Below are 18,560 nucleotides of genomic sequence, written 5' to 3'. Positions count from 1 at the left end.
GCGTGACACTGCTAAGATGGCAACGGTGGGAACCGCCTACTCTGCTTCAACTCACCTCCTACGGCAACCTACGGCTGAGGTCACAGAGGCATCTTCATGTACAGCTTATTGGGCCAGAGAAAACCAGTAAACATTCCTCACTTGAAACCAGAAAACTCTTCTGTTATTCATCATCTTAGTATTTCAAAGCTCAATTTACGAAAAACATGATCGCATTGAAAACTGGAATCTAATCAATAATAAGTTTCATCCAGTGGATTAGAAAGGTGTTGATGGAAAGTAGAGCTGCAACTATCGAGTACTTTTGTAATCCGGTACTCTGTCGATTATTTCTTCGAGTAATCGAGTACGCTAACGATTTTTTTTTAATTATAATTTGTAAAACAAAAACTAGAAACTCAACCAAAGTACATCTATAAATGTATATTTGTGAAGCTGTTGCATGTGATGTTACTACCTAATGCATGAGGAAAATGTTTTAAAATATGATACTTTTAAAATGTTTTAAAAGTATCAGATCTTAAAATGTGCCGACGTGTTTGTGCTCAATGTGTGGAGAAACAATTCTCAACCGATCGCGAATTTCTGCATTTTAAAAGATTAAAAAGAAGAATTCCCGTAGAAAGAAGGAGTGACTTGTAAACATGTCCACAGTAAGAACTAGCCGATGTCTTGGTGGACGACACGCCTGTTAAAAGTGTGTCTGTTTAATCCGGAATAAAAGTTTGCTGCAGGAACAGAGGCTGCCTAAAACATGCGCTTTGACTCTGCGTGTGTGCAGGAGAGACAGATGAGGGACGGATTACCAGACGGTTAGCGTGCGTTAGCAGCCGACACCTCGCCATGCCTCGTCACTGCTGACTGATATCACAGGTTAGAACTCTGTACATTTTACCAGCCGCTGCTGCTGCTGGTATAAATCAGAAAGCTGGATCTCCTCCTGGAGCGGTGAAGTGGGGGGGTGGTACGCCAACTCTACGTTTTCTGTCCTTTTCAGTGTGAAATGGTCCCACACTGCCACTTTTTGGTCTTTTCCTCCCCTCTTCTTCATTCTCTGCCATTAGAGACCAAAGCAAGGAGGATCTTCAGACAGAAAGCAAAGCGCTCGCCGCTGCTGGTGGAAATGTCCGTCATCAGTCCGGCTGAAACAGTCAGACTGTACAGACACACCGTAGGCCACAGGTTCTGCTTTTATATATTTTATACATGTTTAGATGTTCTATATGTTTACTGAAACAGTGATGTCGTCCCTCCAAACAGCGCAGTGGTCTGAGAATGCCGCCATGATGCAGAAATTAAAATATATCACCACGTGATATTAGTTAAACGGCGCCTCAAGGCAGATAATTTGCCTCGATCAATTTTTGGACTCGAGTTACCCGAGTAATCGTTGCAGTCCTAATGGAAAGTGTTCTTGCTGATTCTCTCCATCTCAGCAGCGGCCCCTTCAGCCCCCGCCTCACCAGAATGTTTCCTAACGCTTTATTTAAACATTCGTCATCATAATTTGCTGTCTTTAGGAGGACGTTCTGCACTGCAGGCTGGGTTTTAGCACACAGAAAGTCTTTCTTGTCCCGGATCGGACATAAGATCATCTTTATTTCATTCAGCTGAAAGCTGCAAGAAGTCACGGGAACCACGAGCAGAAAGAAGCCTGAACATGACTTCTGCCGCCAGGTATCACCATGGAAACATGATGTGTGTGCATGTATACCTGCAGTAAGGCCTGCAGTCTGGAAGGTTCCCAGTCTCTCAGATAGAAGAGACAGTCTCTGGGATGATGGGCGTGAAGGCCAGACACGCTGCACTCGTCCACTGAACAGGTCTGATGGGAGAAGACACCAGTCATGTTCGCTTTCTTTTTACTTTCTCACTTTAACGTTCCTGCCATGTTTCCCAGTCCCAGTCCTCAGGACCCCCAGCCCACACGTTTTCTACGCAACCCTACCTCAACACACACACATGAAGGAAATAAAGGGTTTGTTGAGGAGGAACATGTCTAAAACATGCAGAGCACGAGGTCCTGAGGACTGGAATTAGGAAAACACTGCTTTACTGTAACACTGGGTCCAAAACCACATGGAAGAATTATCATATTTATCACCATAAAAACACACATTTACATCATTTTCTGTTGAAATGGGAAAAAATGACTGAGGTAAAAACAAATGCTTGACTTGTCCTTTTGGATATTTGCTCCTATCAAATGAAAAGAGTCCAGTTTTCCATCAATGTCACCCAGAACCTGGGAGTTTCTGATCTGGGCCGTGAAGGTGACTACAGGAAGCTTTGGACTTCCGAACGTTGATCTGAAACAACTTCAGAACCCAGGATGTGGAGAGAAAATGCTGCACATCCAAACCAAAGAGCATTTTCTCTCCACGTGCATGTAGAACACATGATAAGGAAACAACCGCCAATCGCCCACCCACCCATGCTGAATTCAACTGAACAACTAGAAAAGTGCTCTTCTTGAAGAAGACCAAATGTGAATGTCCCTCTATGTTGAATGATTGATATACATTTGCATAACCATTTGGAGACAGCACAACTATGCAACTTAATTTATCATGGTTAAGCATCAGGATTCAAACCCACGAACATCTGACCAAGAGCCCATTTCCTTAACCACTACACCAGCACAGCTCTCCACTATGCTTTGGCAGAATCATGAAAATTTTTTATCATTGGAATGGGAATGGGGTTTTTTTTTGTTTTTTTTACACAATTCCTGAAACGTGTAATTGGCAAAAGAGCTTAAGATTTAAATGTGTAAAATAACACAAAAGATCTATTAGACATAGATCAGCACAAGGACAAGAAGCACAACCATCTAACATGAATCATGAAATTCCACCACCTGGATTTGAACTCGCAACCTTCTGAATGAGAGGTAATTCATTTTACCACTATGCCACTACAGTTCTTCTACCCACCCTAGCAGGAGCCCTAATATTTCTTACCATTGGTATGGGATTGCCTTTGCCACCAGTGTGTCATCAGCAGAATTGCCAAAAGATGTAAAAGGTTGAACTGCTGTCAAGAAGCCAAAGATTATTTTAAATAGTTTTAAATACAACTAAAATTCTAAAGTCAGCAGTTAAACTACATCAATCATTGCAGAAAACCATTAAGAACTGCTTGTGTAATCAGTTCTAGACTTTATTGTTCAGCGTGAGCAATGTTGTTTCATTTGAAGCACTTTAACAACAAAACTGTAATATTTTACTGTCCTTTCTGCAGTTTACTTTTTTATCTTGAACTAATCCTTCGTATTAATTGCACAACTTTTGAGGACAGACATTGGACAGGATATACCTTATTTGTGCAGACAGCCCACACTTTAATTGAACAGTTTGCAGCCAAAACCAAAGCCAGAGTCAAAGCTCTTTGATCAGATCAGTCCACAGCACTCTGTGTAAAAAAAACTGATTGGATCCCATTGGAATATTTTGAGAATACAGGTAATTTGAAAAACCACATAAGCAGATTTAAGTGGTTGTTTACAATGATTTCAACAATCATTTTTACTGTGACTTTAAATTTATAGTTTGTCAAGTCAAACTTTTTAGCTGGTTCAAAGGTCTTCACCAGTTCTCAGTGTCTGGTACATTGTGGTCCTGACTCCCATTTTCTTTAAAAAAAAAAAAAAAAATCAAGTCAGCTCAGTACCTCTTCATAGTACCTATTCATAGCACCTAAAAGAGAAAAGTGTTCCAATACATGGCCACTAGGTGGCTCTCTAAAGCCAGGAATTAAAAGAAACTCTGTGCTTTTCAGTCCGAGGTGCTTTTCAGTTGACCAACAGCAGTTCAGTTCAAACCTTTCCCTTTTTTTTTGTGATTGGCTTTTTTGTGTGTAGTGCAACCAGCAACATCTGTTTGTTACCAACTAAATCAGCATAGTTAGTATCAGATAAGACTTTTTTTAAATTTATTTTCTTTTAAAAAGGAGGGCCTGTTATATCAGGTCAGCTCTGTACCTCTTAATAGTACCTATTGATGGCACCTAAAATTAACATTTACCTCATCACCATTAGATGGCACTCTAAGACCAGGAATTGAAAGAAACTCTGCGCTTTTCAGTCTATGGTGCTTTTCAGTTGACCAAAAGATCAATGGCTTCTTCTTCTTCACAGTAGTTTAGTTCAACCTTTCCCTTTTAGCAATCCTGCTGATTACACGCTGATGGAAGTTCTAAAAAGGCATTTTTATGCCAATAGCAAAACTCTTCAATAGTTCTGCCAGTACCTTTAACATCTTCTTTTCAATTGAAATGTTTTACCTTTTTCCACACATGTGCATCTGGGCAAAATGTAGCCTAGTGGTTATGAGAATGGGCCTTTGCACTGGAAGATGGAGATTAGAATCCAAACAGTAATGTCTCACCAAATATTTCCACACAGTACAACTTATCACCTCCTTTCACATCTGTATTAATCTCTCTTCAGATATTGTACAGACACTTTATGTTTGGTTTTGTTTATTTTTTTGTTTTGACTTTCTGTGCAGGTAGTACACATATTAACTGACAGCTTGCAGCTGAAGCTGAACCTGAACACTCTGATGTAAAGGTATGCAGCATTCTGTGTACAACAAAAAACATACCATCATGATGCACAATGTTCAAGACTGGATTTGAACCCATCCCATGTATACTAATGCGTACCTGTGTACCAGTACAGAAAATGGACCAATCACTGAACTGCATTTATTGTTTTGTCCAATCACAGGAACGGATTTTAAAATTTGACAAAAACTTGAATAACTTCAAAAGTATAAATGTTACAAAGACCAAAAAACATAGCACATATCTCCTGAATTGGCTGAAGAGTTCGATGTTTGAATGGTTTAAGTGAGACTGAAGGTGTAGAAGGAGTAACATTAACATCTTGCAGGAAAGACTACTTCATTTTGTTTAAAGCATTTTAACAAAAAAAAAAAAAAAAATTAACCCCTTAACCGTCGGGGGGGGGCTTGTTTACTTTGTGTGTCGGGAGGGGTGGGGGTGCCCGCGCTGTTTTCTTTCCGTTGTTTCTTACTGTTGCCGTATTTCCAGTGGTTCTGTTGGGTCTGCTAAAGACGTGGGACCTGGTTTGTTAGAAAACCCGGACCGGGGGAACCGTTCATGCGGGTGTCGTTCAGTCCGAGTGTGCGTGAAGCAAAAAGATCAGCAATGAAAGAGACGCAGCGGTTCAACACCTCAATTTCCCTCCAGTTGTAAACATTTATTCATAAATCCAAAATCATAGAAAGAAAAAGCGCTGCTGCTGAAATGATCGGAGAAAGGACCCAAAAGCAGCACAAGAGATCTGGGCAGGTTAACAGTCTTTATTTTAGCCACTTGGTGAGGTTCGGTGCTGGAGTTGAACTCTGGTTCCCAATGAACAGAGCAGAGCAACTTTCCTCTGGGCCGACAGAGTGGACACCTAGCACAACAAGGTGAGTGAAGATCCACAACTCACGGTTGGGGGTCCTCCAGGACAGAAACCCAGTAACCACTGGGGAGCAGGCTCCAAGGGCAAGGCAGGAAGCGGAAGTCGGGGACGGATCAGGTCGGTCACGGGCAGGCAATTGTGGTCGGAGTGCTGGAAGGTCAGGCATGAGAGCAATGACAATCTGGCAGTGAGTGAATGGTGGAGGCTGCATATATGCACAGGCTGAACTGATGGGGATTGTGAACAGGTGGCAGAGGCAGGTGAGAGCAGTGAACTGATTAGGGGTGTGGCAAGCAGCAATGTTGGAGGAAGCAAGGCTGATTGTGACAGAACCCCCCGCCTTCAAGGGATGGCCCCCGACATCCCAAACTGCAGCAAAACCGGGTGGGAGGAGGGGTAAACGGGGGAGGGACCGACCAATAAGACATCATGGCCCCGAGGAACCAGCCGCACCATCCCGGACAGAAGGGGTAACGAGGGACCCGCAACGAACAGGGGCAGCAGCCGGTTGATAGACGACGCACCACATACACTGGCCCGCCATCAACCATAACAGGAGGGGGGGCCGGAGGAGTCGGAGGGACCAAAGAACTATGGTGAACTGGTTTAAACCTGGAGACATGGAAGGTGGGGTGAACTCTCATGGAACGGGGAAGCTTCAGGCGGACGGCCACTGGATTGATCACCTTCTGAATGGGGAAAGGCCCGACGAACTTCGCCGCCAACTTCCTCGACTCCACCCGGAGAGGTAAGTCCTGAGTGGAAAGCCACACTCGCTGACCTACTTGGTAGGATGGTGCAGGTCTCCGACGATGGTTGGCAGTGGTGGCATAGCGATCCACAGACTGAAGGAGAGCCGAACGAGCCCGGAGCCATGTCCGGTGACAGCGGCGGATGAAAGCTTGGACTGATGGACAGGACACCTCCATTTCCTGAACCTGGAACAAAGGAGGTTGGAAGCCATAAGCACATTGAAACGGAGAGAGACCAGTGGCAGAGCTGACGAGGGAATTGTGAGCATATTCCACCTACAATAACTGTGAAGACCAGGAAGCAGGGTCTTGAGAGGCCATACAACGCAAGGCGGTTTCCAGATCCTGGTTCTTACGTTCAGACTGGCCATTGGTCTGAAGGTGGAATCCCGAGGACAGACTGGCAGTGGCACCCAAGAGACTACAGAACTCCTTCCAAAACACAGAGGAAAACTGGGGCCCTCTGTCAGAAACAACGTCAACTGGAAGGCCATGAAGGCGGAAAACGTGATGCAGAACCAGCTGTGCAGTCTCTTTGGCAGAGGCACAAAATGGGCCATCTTACTGAAACGGTCCACGACTGTCAGGACTACGGTGTGGCCGTTGGAAGGAGGCAGACCCGTGATAAAGTCCAACGATATGTGCGACCATGGGCGGTGAGGTACCGGAAGAGGCTTAAGCAGTCCAGCTGGGGACTGGCGGGAGGTCTTGTGTTGGTTGCAGGTGGGACAGGCCTTGACAAATTCCTGGACGTCCTGCTGCAAAGTAGGTCACCAAAACCGTTGGAGGAGGGCTTGTCGTGTGCGAAAGACCCCTGGGTGACAGGAGAGTTTGGATGAGTGGGCCCATAGCAGCACATCTGATCTTAAGGCTGGGGGAACAAACAGACAGTTAGTAGGACAGGAGCTGGGACCAGGTTGACCATCGGTGGCAGCCTTAACTCTCTCCTCTATGTCCCAGGTTAGAGATGCCACCAGGCAAGATACAGGGAGAATAGCAGTTGGGCCAGCAACTGACTCATCTGTCTTTTGGAACTGGCGAGACAGGGCATCTGGCTTTATGTTCCGGGACCCTGGACGATAAGAGAGGGAGAAGTTAAAACGGGTGAAGAACAGGGACCAGCGAGCCTGCCGAGAGTTCAGTCTTTTAGCTGAGCAAATGTATTCTAAATTCTTGTGATCAGTCCAGACAAGGAAAGGCTCCTTAGAACCCTCCAACCAATGACGCCACTCCTCTAGCGCCATCTTAACGGCTAACAGTTCTCTGTTGCCGATGTCGTAATTCCTCTCGGCAGAGGACAAGCGTCGAGAAAAGAAGGCACAAGGATGGAGCTTGTGATCAGTAACAGAGCGTTGGGACAAGACGGCCCCCACGCCGACATCGGAGGCGTCAACTTCGACCACAAACTGCTGTCCTGGGTCAGGCATCTGGAGGATAGGAGAAGAGGTAAATGCTCCTTGAGAGACTGGAAAGCAGAGGCAGCTGACTGTGACCACTGAAAAGGCACTTTAGAGGAGGTTAGAGTGGTAAGAGGAGCAGCAACAGAGCTGTAGTTGCGGATAAAGCGCTGGTAAAAGTTGGCAAATCCCAGGAAACGCTGGAGCTGTTTACGATTTTCGGGAACAGGCCAGGCCGAGACAGCAGAGACCTTTTCTGGATCCATCTTGACCTTCCCCTTTGTGATTATATGTCCCAGAAAAGACACTGAAGAGACATGGAACTCACATTTCTCAGCCTTGACAAACAGGGCATTCTCCAGAAGGCGCTGAAGGACTGACTGAACGTGATGGACGTGTTGCTCCTTGGATCGAGAGAAGATGAGAATGTCGTCTAGGTAAACAAAAACATACCGATTAAGCATGTCCCTGAGAACGTCATTCACAAGTGCTTGGAAGACAGCAGGAGCATTTGTGAGCCCAAATGGCATTACAAGATACTCAATGTCCTGTTGGGGTATTGAAGGCCATCTTCCACTCGTCCCCCTCCCGGATTCGGACAAGGTGGTGGGCATTACGTAGGACGAGTTTTGTAAAAATGGTGGCCCCCTGGAGAAGCTCAAATGCAGTGGACATGAGAGGCAACGGATATCTGTTCTTTATTGTAATATCATTCAATCCACGATAATCAATACATGGCCTTAGAGTCTTGTCTCTTTTCAACGAAGAAAAACCCTGCACCAGCAGGAGAAGAAGAGGGACGGATGATACCAATAGCCAGGGAGTCGTTGATATAAGTCTCCATGGCCCTTCGTTCAGGTTCGGACAGGGAGTACAGGCGTCCTTTGGGTGGAGATGTTCCAGGAAGGAGATCTATGGCACAGTCATAGGGGCGATGGGGAGGCAGAGACATGGCCCTTGCCTTACTGAAGACCTGGCGGAAGTCATGATATTCAGGAGGCACTCTGGCGAGGTCAACCAGAGAACAGGAATTGGAGGAGTGAAGTGGGGATGAGGCTTGCTGGAGGCATCTTTGGAGACAAGAAGGACTCCACTCCAAGATGGACCCAGTAGTCCAGTCGACGTGTGGGTTGTGGAGACGAAGCCATGGATACCCAAGGATGAGTGGCAGGTAGGCAGAACTCAGGATGTGAAACTGGATGGTTTCCTGATTATTTCCTGATATCAGCAGACGAACAGGAGAGGTCTGATGTGTGACAGTACCCAATACATGGCCATCTAGTGCTCTGGCAGGAACCGGACGGGACAGGGGAACCCGCTCAAGTCCCAGCTGATGGACCATACCCTCGTTAATGATACAGGCTTCAGCCCCTGAGTCGATAAAAATAGGCAAAGTCTTGGGCCCCTCGGGCAGAAGGAGATGACCCTGGAACATGAGTCTCTGGCTGTGAGGAGTTGACAAAGCTGTTGAGCTCACCAGTGCCTCCTCCCTTACTGGTGAGCTTTGGCTTTTACTGGACACCCAATGGCGTTGTGTCCAGCAGCCCCACAATATAGACAAAGATTGGACTTACGGCGACGGTCCTTCTCTTCCGGAGGGAGGGAGGTGAGTCCCAACTGCATAGGCTCCAGATCACCCGTCTGCTGCACTAATGGGGCGGTAATGCCTGAAGGCCGTTGGCAGGGGTGAGGAAGAGGAGATCTCCGGGTTCTCCCTTGGCTCCTCTCCTGCTGACGAGTCTGGATACGATTGTCTATACGTATTGCCAGTTCAATCGCCCCATCCAAGGAGTTTGGGGTGTCATGAGACACCAGCTCGTCTTTAATGTTGTCAGACAGACCATGAAGGAAGGCATCACAAAGGGCTGAACAGTTCCAACTACTCTGACTGGCCCTAATGCGGAAGTCAATTGAGTAGTCTGCCACTGTCCTTGTTCCTTGTCTTAGTCCCAGCAGGCCCCTTGCAGAATCAGAACCACTTCTCTCGAATCCAAAGACTTTGCGAAGCTCGGCAGCAAACCGGTCAAAAGAGGAACAAACAGCTGATCTCCTTTCCCACTCTGCCGTTCCCCATAAGCGAGCTCTGCCAGACAGGTGGTTGATGACAAACGCAACCTTCGCCGACTCTGATGCGAAGGTTAGGGGCTGCAGGGCAAACAGAAGAGAGCAGTTGGTGAGAAAGGGACCACAAGTCTCTCGATCCCCTGAGTAACGCTCTGGCGTTCCCACCCAGGGCTCAGGAGTGTCACTGGGCAGGAGCTGACACAGAGGAAGGAACCTGCAGGGGAGAAGAAGCGAGCTGTGAGAATTGAGCCGTCAGTTGTTGCATCTGTGCTGTCAATGCCGCCAGAGAGCGGCCTTGGATCTCAGCTGCTTGTCTGGCCTCCGCAGCCGATGCAGTCAGTATGGCTTCATGTTGCTGCAGAACCCCCTCTATTGTTTCCAGGCGGCTGAGTGGAGTGGGATTGTGCGCTGGGTCCATCTTATGGCCAGATTGTACTGAAATGATCGGAGAAAGGACTCAAAAGCAGCACAAGAGATCTGGGCAGGTTAACAGTCTTTATTTTAGCCACTTGGTGAGGTTCAGTGCTGGAGTTGAACTCTGGTTCCCAATGAACAGGGCAGAGTGGACACCTAGCACAAGGTGAGTGAAGATCCACAACTCACGGTTGGGGGTCCTCCAGGACAGAAACCCAGTAACCACTGGGGAGCAGGCTCCAAGGGCAAGGCAGGAAGCGGAAGTCGGGGACAGATCAGATCGGTAACGGGCAGGCAATTGTGGTCGGCGTGCTGGAAGGTCAGGCATGAGAGCAATGACAATCTGGCAGTGAGTGAATGGTGGAGGCTGCATATATGCGCAGGCTGAACTGATGGGGATTGTGAACAAGTGGCAGAGGCAGGTGAGAGCAGTGAACTGATTAGGGGTGTGGCAAGCAGCAATGTTGGAGGAAGCAAGGCTGATTGTGACAGCTGCTGATTTATCTGTGTGTGTGTGGACCGCTTCCATACTCATGCGTGCAGCGATGCGTGTCTGTTAGAACATACACTTATTACAGTCGCAGGACTAATGTGGGATAAAAACTTCTTGTTTGTCTTTATTAGTCTGTCATCATTGATTGTGATGGAAACCCAGCAGCTCTTCAGATGAAGAAGGACCAGCTCCTTCCAGAAGAAGACTACATTCCTGCCCTTCAGACCACCAGGACCCCTGCTCATCATAACAGCTACATATTCTTCTCTCCAGCTTTTTACTTTACTTTTACAAACACTCTTTATCAGACAATAGTTCAAATCTAATTTAAATATGTAAATTGTATTGTGTTATGGTGTTTTTATTATTACATTTTGTTTACATTACATAACATGGCATTATATTGTTTATAAACATGATGACCGTAAAACTTATTCTGACTCTTTTATTATAATGTACATTAGAAAAAATAAGCTTTTAGTGTGTTTATGCATCACCTGGTGAATTTCAATAATACTGATAGTAAATATGAATATATAACAATATTCCTCTTGATGCCACCTTTCATTAGAGTCTCATTGATGACTGTATGTTGAAGTGTTCTGGAGTTATAGCTTATTGAAGTTGGAGTATCCAAAGTGGCCATTTGGAGACTCCAAATCTGAAAGCTCAGGGTAAAACTTTAGAGTACTGTCTTTATAAAGAGACCATGCTTTTGATTCTACTCCAAAGGGTACACTAACTGCAGTTTGCAGTTAAATTTAAGCACTTTGATAGAACAGTTTGCAGTAGTTTGTGTGCAAATACTTGCATACAAAGCAAAAAAATCACAAGGGACAGTTTTTTTTAGTAGCCCCACATCAGGATTGGAACTCATGAACTCCTGCATCAAAGCCCATTGACTTACTTACTACGCTACCAGTATGCTTTGTCACATCTTGGAAAAAGCATTCAAATTTTTTCCAATTGGGATGGGAATGCCTTTGTTTTTCCACTTCCAGCAGGGTGTAATTAGCTGGACTGCAAAAACATGTGTGAGGTTGAACTAAGCTCCAGTGAAGATGTGACAGACTTTATTGTTCAATGTGAAAAACTTTTTTTTAATGTGTTTAAGATTTATCAAAGTGTTGAAATGTTGCAGGGAGCATTGTTGGAACAAATATTCCATATTTAACTGGGACATTTGCAAATAAATTCCTTTGCTCCTTAAAGTGTGCAGCTGAGACCAATAGTTCACAGTGAGCAGTCTGCAGAACTGCACGCCATCACACAAGCAACAGCCAACAAACAACAGAGCTATATGTTAAATGCTGCATTTGAACCCGTGCCTTGTATGTGTACCTGTGTACCAGTGCAGAAAATGGACCAATCGCTGAGCTGAATTCCATTTCGTCCAATCACAGGAACGGATTTCAAAACATTGACAAAAACTTGAATAACTTAAAAAGTTTAAATGTTACATAGACCAAAAGTCGTAGAACATATCTCCTGAATGGGTTGAAGAGTTTGATACTTGAATGGTTGAAGTGAGACAAACGGTGTAGGAGGAGTACCGTTTCAAAGATCTTGCAAGAAAAGACAATGGAGACCGGGACCAAGACGAACCGGACACTGCAAACCGGTGCAGAGCTCCGAACCCCCGTTGAAGCTGTTATCAGCTCATTATGCAAAAACCGACCAATCGCCGAGCTGAATTTTTTCAACAATCCGCATTTGGTTTGAAGGACTTTCATCCAATCACAAGGCTGAATTTAGTTTTACAAAATGCTAAATATCTCACAAACTACAAAGATTTAAAAAAAAAAAAATATCGTAACTCACATGTCCTGAAGGAGCTGCACAGTTTAAGATCTGAATGACTGAAGTGACCTGAACGGTGCAGGACTAGTAGCAAGGCAAAAATTGGAGGAATGATAATAATAATAATAATAATAATAATAATAATTAGAATAAGAAGAAGAAGAAGATATAAAGAACAGGAACTCAATAATGGGCATTCACATTAATTAATCCCAAAAACCATGCCATCTGTCGTGAGCCAGTCCACTGGATCCGGTTTTGATGTAGGACATGAGGTGCATGAGACTCACGGTGTGGAACGGGTTGTTACAGCCACTGCAGAACTGGTAACGACACTGGGAGCAGCAGAAATGCATGCAGCCTCCTTTAGACAGTGCATACTGGAAACGACAGTTTGGGCAAGCTGCAGAGAGGACGGGGAGAAGAGAAAACACAAACACTGACATTACCTTGCTGACATACTGACATCAATTAGACTGAGCATGCTCACAACACGCTTCATGGATAAACAGACTTTTTTATTCAATTGTTGATCAAAGTTCAAATATTATTCATTTCAGTTCCATTTAATTCAGCATTTTTTGTATGGAGTCACTTCACGTCCTGTCAGTGGAGCGGGTCACCCTGAAGACCCAGACTTTCAGCCTCACACTGCTGGAAACGGATCACCAGAAAGGGATCTAACCCTCCAGGCCTGGAGGTTGCGAGTGAGAGCCTGGAGCAGACTGGGGTTGTGGGGCAGAATCGTGGTCCAAGGCAACGTTTCTCTGAAATCCCTGAAAAGTCTGAGTAGCAGGATGTGAGTCCATAGTGAGGTTTCCTTCCAATTTGTGGTTCTGACTCAGTTTTTCCTTCCAGGTTCTGGTTCTGACTCAGTTTTTTTTTTCAGGTTCTGGTTCAAATTCAGTTTTTCCTTCCCAGGTTCTGGTTCTGATTCAGTTTTTCCTTCCAGGTTCTGGTTCTGATTCAGTTTTTCTTTCCATGTTCTGGTTCTAATTTAGTTTTTCCTTCCAGGTTCTGGTTCTGATTCAGTTTTTCCTTCCAGGTTCTGGTTCTGATTCAGTTTTTCCTTCCACGTTCTGGTTCTAATTCAGTTTTTCCTTCCAGGTTCTGGTTCTAATTCAGTTTTTCCCTGTCAGGTTCTGGTTCTAATTCAGTTTTTCCTTCCAGGTTCTGGTTCTAATTCAGTTTTTCCTTCCAGGTTCTGGTTCTAATTCAGTTTTTCCTTCCACGTTCTGGTTCTAATTCAGTTTTTCCTTCCACGTTCTGGTTCTCATTGAGTTTTTCCTTCCATGTTCTGGTTTTGATTCAGTAGTCCTTCCACGTTCGGGTTCAAATTCAGTTTTTCCTTCCTGGTTTGGGTTCTAATTCAGTTTTTCCTTTCCAGTTTCTGGTTCTAATTTAGTTTTTCCTTTCCAGGTTCTGTTTATAATTTAGTTTTTCCTTCCCATTTCTGATTCAAATTGAGTTTTTCCTTCCTGGTTTGGGTTCAAGTTCAGTTTTTCCTTTCCAGGTTCTGGTTCTACTTTAGTTTTTCCTTCCAGGTTCTGGTTCTGATTCAGTTTTTCTTTCCAAGTTCTGGTTCTAATTCAGTTTTTCCTATCTGGTTCGGGTTCTAATTCAGTTTTGCCTTTCCAGTTTCTGGTTCTAATTTAGTTTTTCCTTTCCAGGTTCTGGTTCTACTTTAGTTTTTCCTTCCAGGTTCTGGTTCTAATTCAGCTTTTCGTTCCTGGTTCGGGTTCTGATTCAGTTTTTCCTTTCCAGGTTCTGGTTCTTATTCAGTTTCTCCTTCCTGGTTCTGGTTCTGGTTCTGATTCAGTTTTTCCTTCCCGTTTGAGGTTCTAATTCAGTTTTTCCTTCCCGTTTTAGGTTCTAATTCAGTTTTTCCTTCCTGGTTCTGGTTCTTATTCAGTTTTTCCTTCCACGTTCAGGTTCTAATTCAGTTTGTCCTTCCAGGTTCTGGTTCTAATTCAGTTTTTTCTTTTTGGTTCTGGTTCTAATTCAGTTTTTCCTTTCCTGTTTCTAGTACTAATTCAGTTTTTCCTTCCACGTTCTGGTTCTGATTGAGTTTTTCCTTCCAGGTTCTGCTTCTGATTCAGTTTTTCTTTCCAAGTTCTGGTTCTAATTCAGTTTTTCCTTTCTGGTTCGGGTTCTAATTCAGTTTTGCCTTTCCAGTTTCTGGTTCTAATTTAGTTTTTCCTTTCCAGGTTCTGGTTCTCATTCAGTTTTTCCTTCCCGTTTCAGGTTCTAATTCAGTTTTTCCTTCCTGTTTCAGGTTCTAATTCAGTTTTCCCTTCCTGGTTCGGGTTCTAATCCAGTTTTCCTTCCTGGTTCGGGTTCTAATTCAGTTTTTTATTTCCAGTTTCTGGTTCTTATTCAGTTTCTCCTTCCTGGTTCTGGTTCTGGTTCTGATTCAGTTTTTCCTTCCCGTTTCAGGTTCTAATTCAGTTTTTCCTTCCAGGTTCTTGTTCTTAGTCAGGTTTTCCTTCCACGTTCAGGTTGTAATTCAGTTTTTCCTTCCCGTTTCTGGTTCTAATTCAGTTTTTCCCCTCTACTTCTGGTTCAAATTCAGTTTTTCCTTCCCGTTTCTGGTTCTAATTCAGTTTTTCCTTTCAGGTTCTGGTTTTAATTCAGCTTTTAGTTCCAGGTTCTGGTTCTAATTCAGTTTTTCCCTTCCAGGTTCTGGTTCTGATTCAGTTTTTCCTTCCAGGTTGTGGTTCTAATTCAGTTTTTCCTTTCAGGTTCTGGTTTTAATTCAGCTTTTAGTTCCAGGTTCTGGTTTTGATTCAGTTTTTCCTTCTAGTTTTTGGTTCTGATTCAGTTTTTCCTTCCAGGTTCTGTTTCCGATTCAGTTTTTCCCTTCCAGGTTCTGGTTCTGATTCAGTTTTTCCTTCCAGGTTCAGGTTCTGAGTCAGTTTTTCTTTCCCGTTTCTGGTTCTAATTCAGTTTTTGCCCTCTACTTCAGGTTCTATTTCAGTTTTTCCTTCCAGGTTCTGGTTCTGATTCAGTTTTTCCTTCCACGTTCTGGTTCTAATTCAGTTTTTCCTTCCAGGTTCTGGTTCTAATTCAGTTTTTCCCTGTCAGGTTCTGGTTCTAATTCAGTTTTTCCTTCCAGGTTCTGGTTCTAATTCAGTTTTTCCTTCCAGGTTCTAGTTCTAATTCAGTTTTTCCTTCCACGTTCTGGTTCTAATTCAGTTTTTCCTTCCACGTTCTGGTTCTCATTGAGTTTTTCCTTCCATGTTCTGGTTTTGATTCAGTAGTCCTTCCACGTTCGGGTTCAAATTCAGTTTTTCCTTCCTGGTTTGGGTTCTAATTCAGTTTTTCCTTTCCAGTTTCTGGTTCTAATTTAGTTTTTCCTTTCCAGGTTCTGTTTATAATTTAGTTTTTCCTTCCCATTTCTGATTCAAATTGAGTTTTTCCTTCCTGGTTTGGGTTCAAGTTCAGTTTTTCCTTTCCAGGTTCTGGTTCTACTTTAGTTTTTCCTTCCAGGTTCTGGTTCTGATTCAGTTTTTCTTTCCAAGTTCTGGTTCTAATTCAGTTTTTCCTATCTGGTTCGGGTTCTAATTCAGTTTTGCCTTTCCAGTTTCTGGTTCTAATTTAGTTTTTCCTTTCCAGGTTCTGGTTCTACTTTAGTTTTTCCTTCCAGGTTCTGGTTCTAATTCAGCTTTTCGTTCCTGGTTCGGGTTCTGATTCAGTTTTTCCTTTCCAGGTTCTGGTTCTTATTCAGTTTCTCCTTCCTGGTTCTGGTTCTGGTTCTGATTCAGTTTTTCCTTCCCGTTTGAGGTTCTAATTCAGTTTTTCCTTCCCGTTTTAGGTTCTAATTCAGTTTTTCCTTCCTGGTTCTGGTTCTTATTCAGTTTTTCCTTCCACGTTCAGGTTCTAATTCAGTTTGTCCTTCCAGGTTCTGGTTCTAATTCAGTTTTTTCTTTTTGGTTCTGGTTCTAATTCAGTTTTTCCTTTCCTGTTTCTAGTACTAATTCAGTTTTTCCTTCCACGTTCTGGTTCTGATTGAGTTTTTCCTTCCAGGTTCTGCTTCTGATTCAGTTTTTCTTTCCAAGTTCTGGTTCTAATTCAGTTTTTCCTTTCTGGTTCGGGTTCTAATTCAGTTTTGCCTTTCCAGTTTCTGGTTCTAATTTAGTTTTTCCTTTCCAGGTTCTGGTTCTCATTCAGTTTTTCCTTCCCGTTTCAGGTTCTAATTCAGTTTTTCCTTCCTGTTTCAGGTTCTAATTCAGTTTTCCCTTCCTGGTTCGGGTTCTAATCCAGTTTTCCTTCCTGGTTCGGGTTCTAATTCAGTTTTTTATTTCCAGTTTCTGGTTCTTATTCAGTTTCTCCTTCCTGGTTCTGGTTCTGGTTCTGATTCAGTTTTTCCTTCCCGTTTCAGGTTCTAATTCAGTTTTTCCTTCCAGGTTCTTGTTCTTAGTCAGGTTTTCCTTCCACGTTCAGGTTGTAATTCAGTTTTTCCTTCCCGTTTCTGGTTCTAATTCAGTTTTTCCCCTCTACTTCTGGTTCAAATTCAGTTTTTCCTTCCCGTTTCTGGTTCTAATTCAGTTTTTCCTTTCAGGTTCTGGTTTTAATTCAGCTTTTAGTTCCAGGTTCTGGTTCTAATTCAGTTTTTCCCTTCCAGGTTCTGGTTCTGATTCAGTTTTTCCTTCCAGGTTGTGGTTCTAATTCAGTTTTTCCTTTCAGGTTCTGGTTTTAATTCAGCTTTTAGTTCCAGGTTCTGGTTTTGATTCAGTTTTTCCTTCTAGTTTCTGGTTCTGATTCAGTTTTTCCTTCCAGGTTCTGTTTCTGATTCAGTTTTTCCCTTCCAGGTTCTGGTTCTGATTCAGTTTTTCCTTCCAGGTTCAGGTTCTGAGTCAGTTTTTCTTTCCCGTTTCTGGTTCTAATTCAGTTTTTGCCCTCTACTTCTGGTTCAAATTCAGTTTTTCCTTCCTGGTTCGGGTTCTAATTCAGTTTTTCCTTTCCAGTTTCTGGTTGTATTTTAGTTTTTTCTTTCCAGGTTCGGGTTCTAATTCAGTTTTTCCTTCCAGGTTCTGGTTCTAATTCAGTTTTTCCTTCCCGTTTCTGGTTCTAATTCAGTTTTTCCTTTCAGGGTCTGGTTTTAATTCAGTTTTTAGTTCCAGGTTCTGGTTTTGATTCAGTTTTTCCTTCCAGGTTCTGCTTCTGATTCAGTTTTTCCTTCCAGGTTCTGGTTCTGATTCAGTTTTTCCTTCTAGTTTCTGGTTCTGATTCAGTTTTTCCTTCAATGTTCTGGTTCTGATTCAGTTTTTCCTTTCAGTTTCTGGTTTTGACTCAGTTTTTCCTTACGGTTTCAGGTTCTAATTCAGGTTTTCCCTTTCAGTTTCTCGTTTTCATTCAGTTTTTCCTTGTAGTTTCTCGTTCTGATTGAGATTTTCCTTAAAGTTTCTGGTTCTGATTCAGTTTTTCCTTCCAGGTTGAGGTTCTGAGTGGTTTTTCTTTCCCGTTTCTGGTTCTAATTCAGTTTTTCCCTCTACTTTCTGGTTTTCATTGAGTTTTTCCTTTCCGGTTTCTGGTTCAAATTCAGTTTTTCCTTCCAGGTTCAGGTTCTGAGTCAGTTTTTCTTTCCCGTTTCTGGTTCTAATTCAGTTTTTCCCTCTACTTCTGGTTCAAATTCAGTTTTTCCATCCTGCTTCGGGTTCTAATTCAGTTTTTCCTTTCAGGTTCTGGTTTTAATTCAGTTTTTAGTTCCAGGTTCTGGTTTTGATTCAGTTTTTCCTTCCAGGTTCTGCTTCTGATTCAGTTTTTCTTTCCAGGTTCTGCTTCTGATTCAGTTTTTCCTTCAATGTTCTGGTTCTGATTCAGTTTTTCATTTCAGTTTCTGGTTTTGACTCAGTTTTTCCTTACGGTTTCAGGTTCTAATTCAGGTTTTCCCTTTCAGTTTCTCATTTTCATTCAGTTTTTCCTTGTAGTTTCTCGTTCTGATTGAGTTTTTCCTTAAAGTTTCTGGTTCTGATTCAGTTTTTCCTTCCAGGTTGAGGCTCTGAGTGGTTTTTCTTTCCCGTTTCTGGTTCTAATTCAGTGTTTCCCTCTACTTTCTGGTTTTCATTGAGTTTTTCCTTTCCCGTTTCTGGTTCAAATTCAGTTTTTCTTTCCAGGTTCTGGTTCTAATTCAGTTTTTCCTTCCAGGTTGTGGTTCTAATTCAGTTTTTCCATCTATGTCTTTTTCTAACTCAGTTTTTCCT

The 18,560-nt window shown here is 43.4% G+C and overlaps 1 protein-coding gene across 1 annotated transcript in view; it reads right to left on the bottom strand.

The window, feature by feature from the left end:
- Positions 1–18,560, bottom strand: part of rnf31 (ring finger protein 31) — a gene marked incomplete at its 5' end in the record, with an annotated part of 187,664 nt that overhangs the window by 107,171 nt on the left and 61,933 nt on the right. Inside the window, 2 exons of the mRNA XM_079243922.1 lie at positions 1,715–1,825; positions 12,648–12,760. Coding sequence (XP_079100048.1) covers positions 1,715–1,825; positions 12,648–12,760 — 224 coding nt within the window. The remainder of the gene's footprint in view (positions 1–1,714; positions 1,826–12,647; positions 12,761–18,560) is intronic.

The sequence above is a fragment of the Telmatherina bonti genome, assembly GCF_933228915.1.
Source record: "Telmatherina bonti genome assembly, chromosome: 7".
In the NCBI taxonomy this organism is placed as follows: Eukaryota; Metazoa; Chordata; class Actinopteri; order Atheriniformes; family Telmatherinidae; genus Telmatherina; species Telmatherina bonti.
This window is presented reverse-complemented; position numbering and strand designations above follow the sequence as displayed.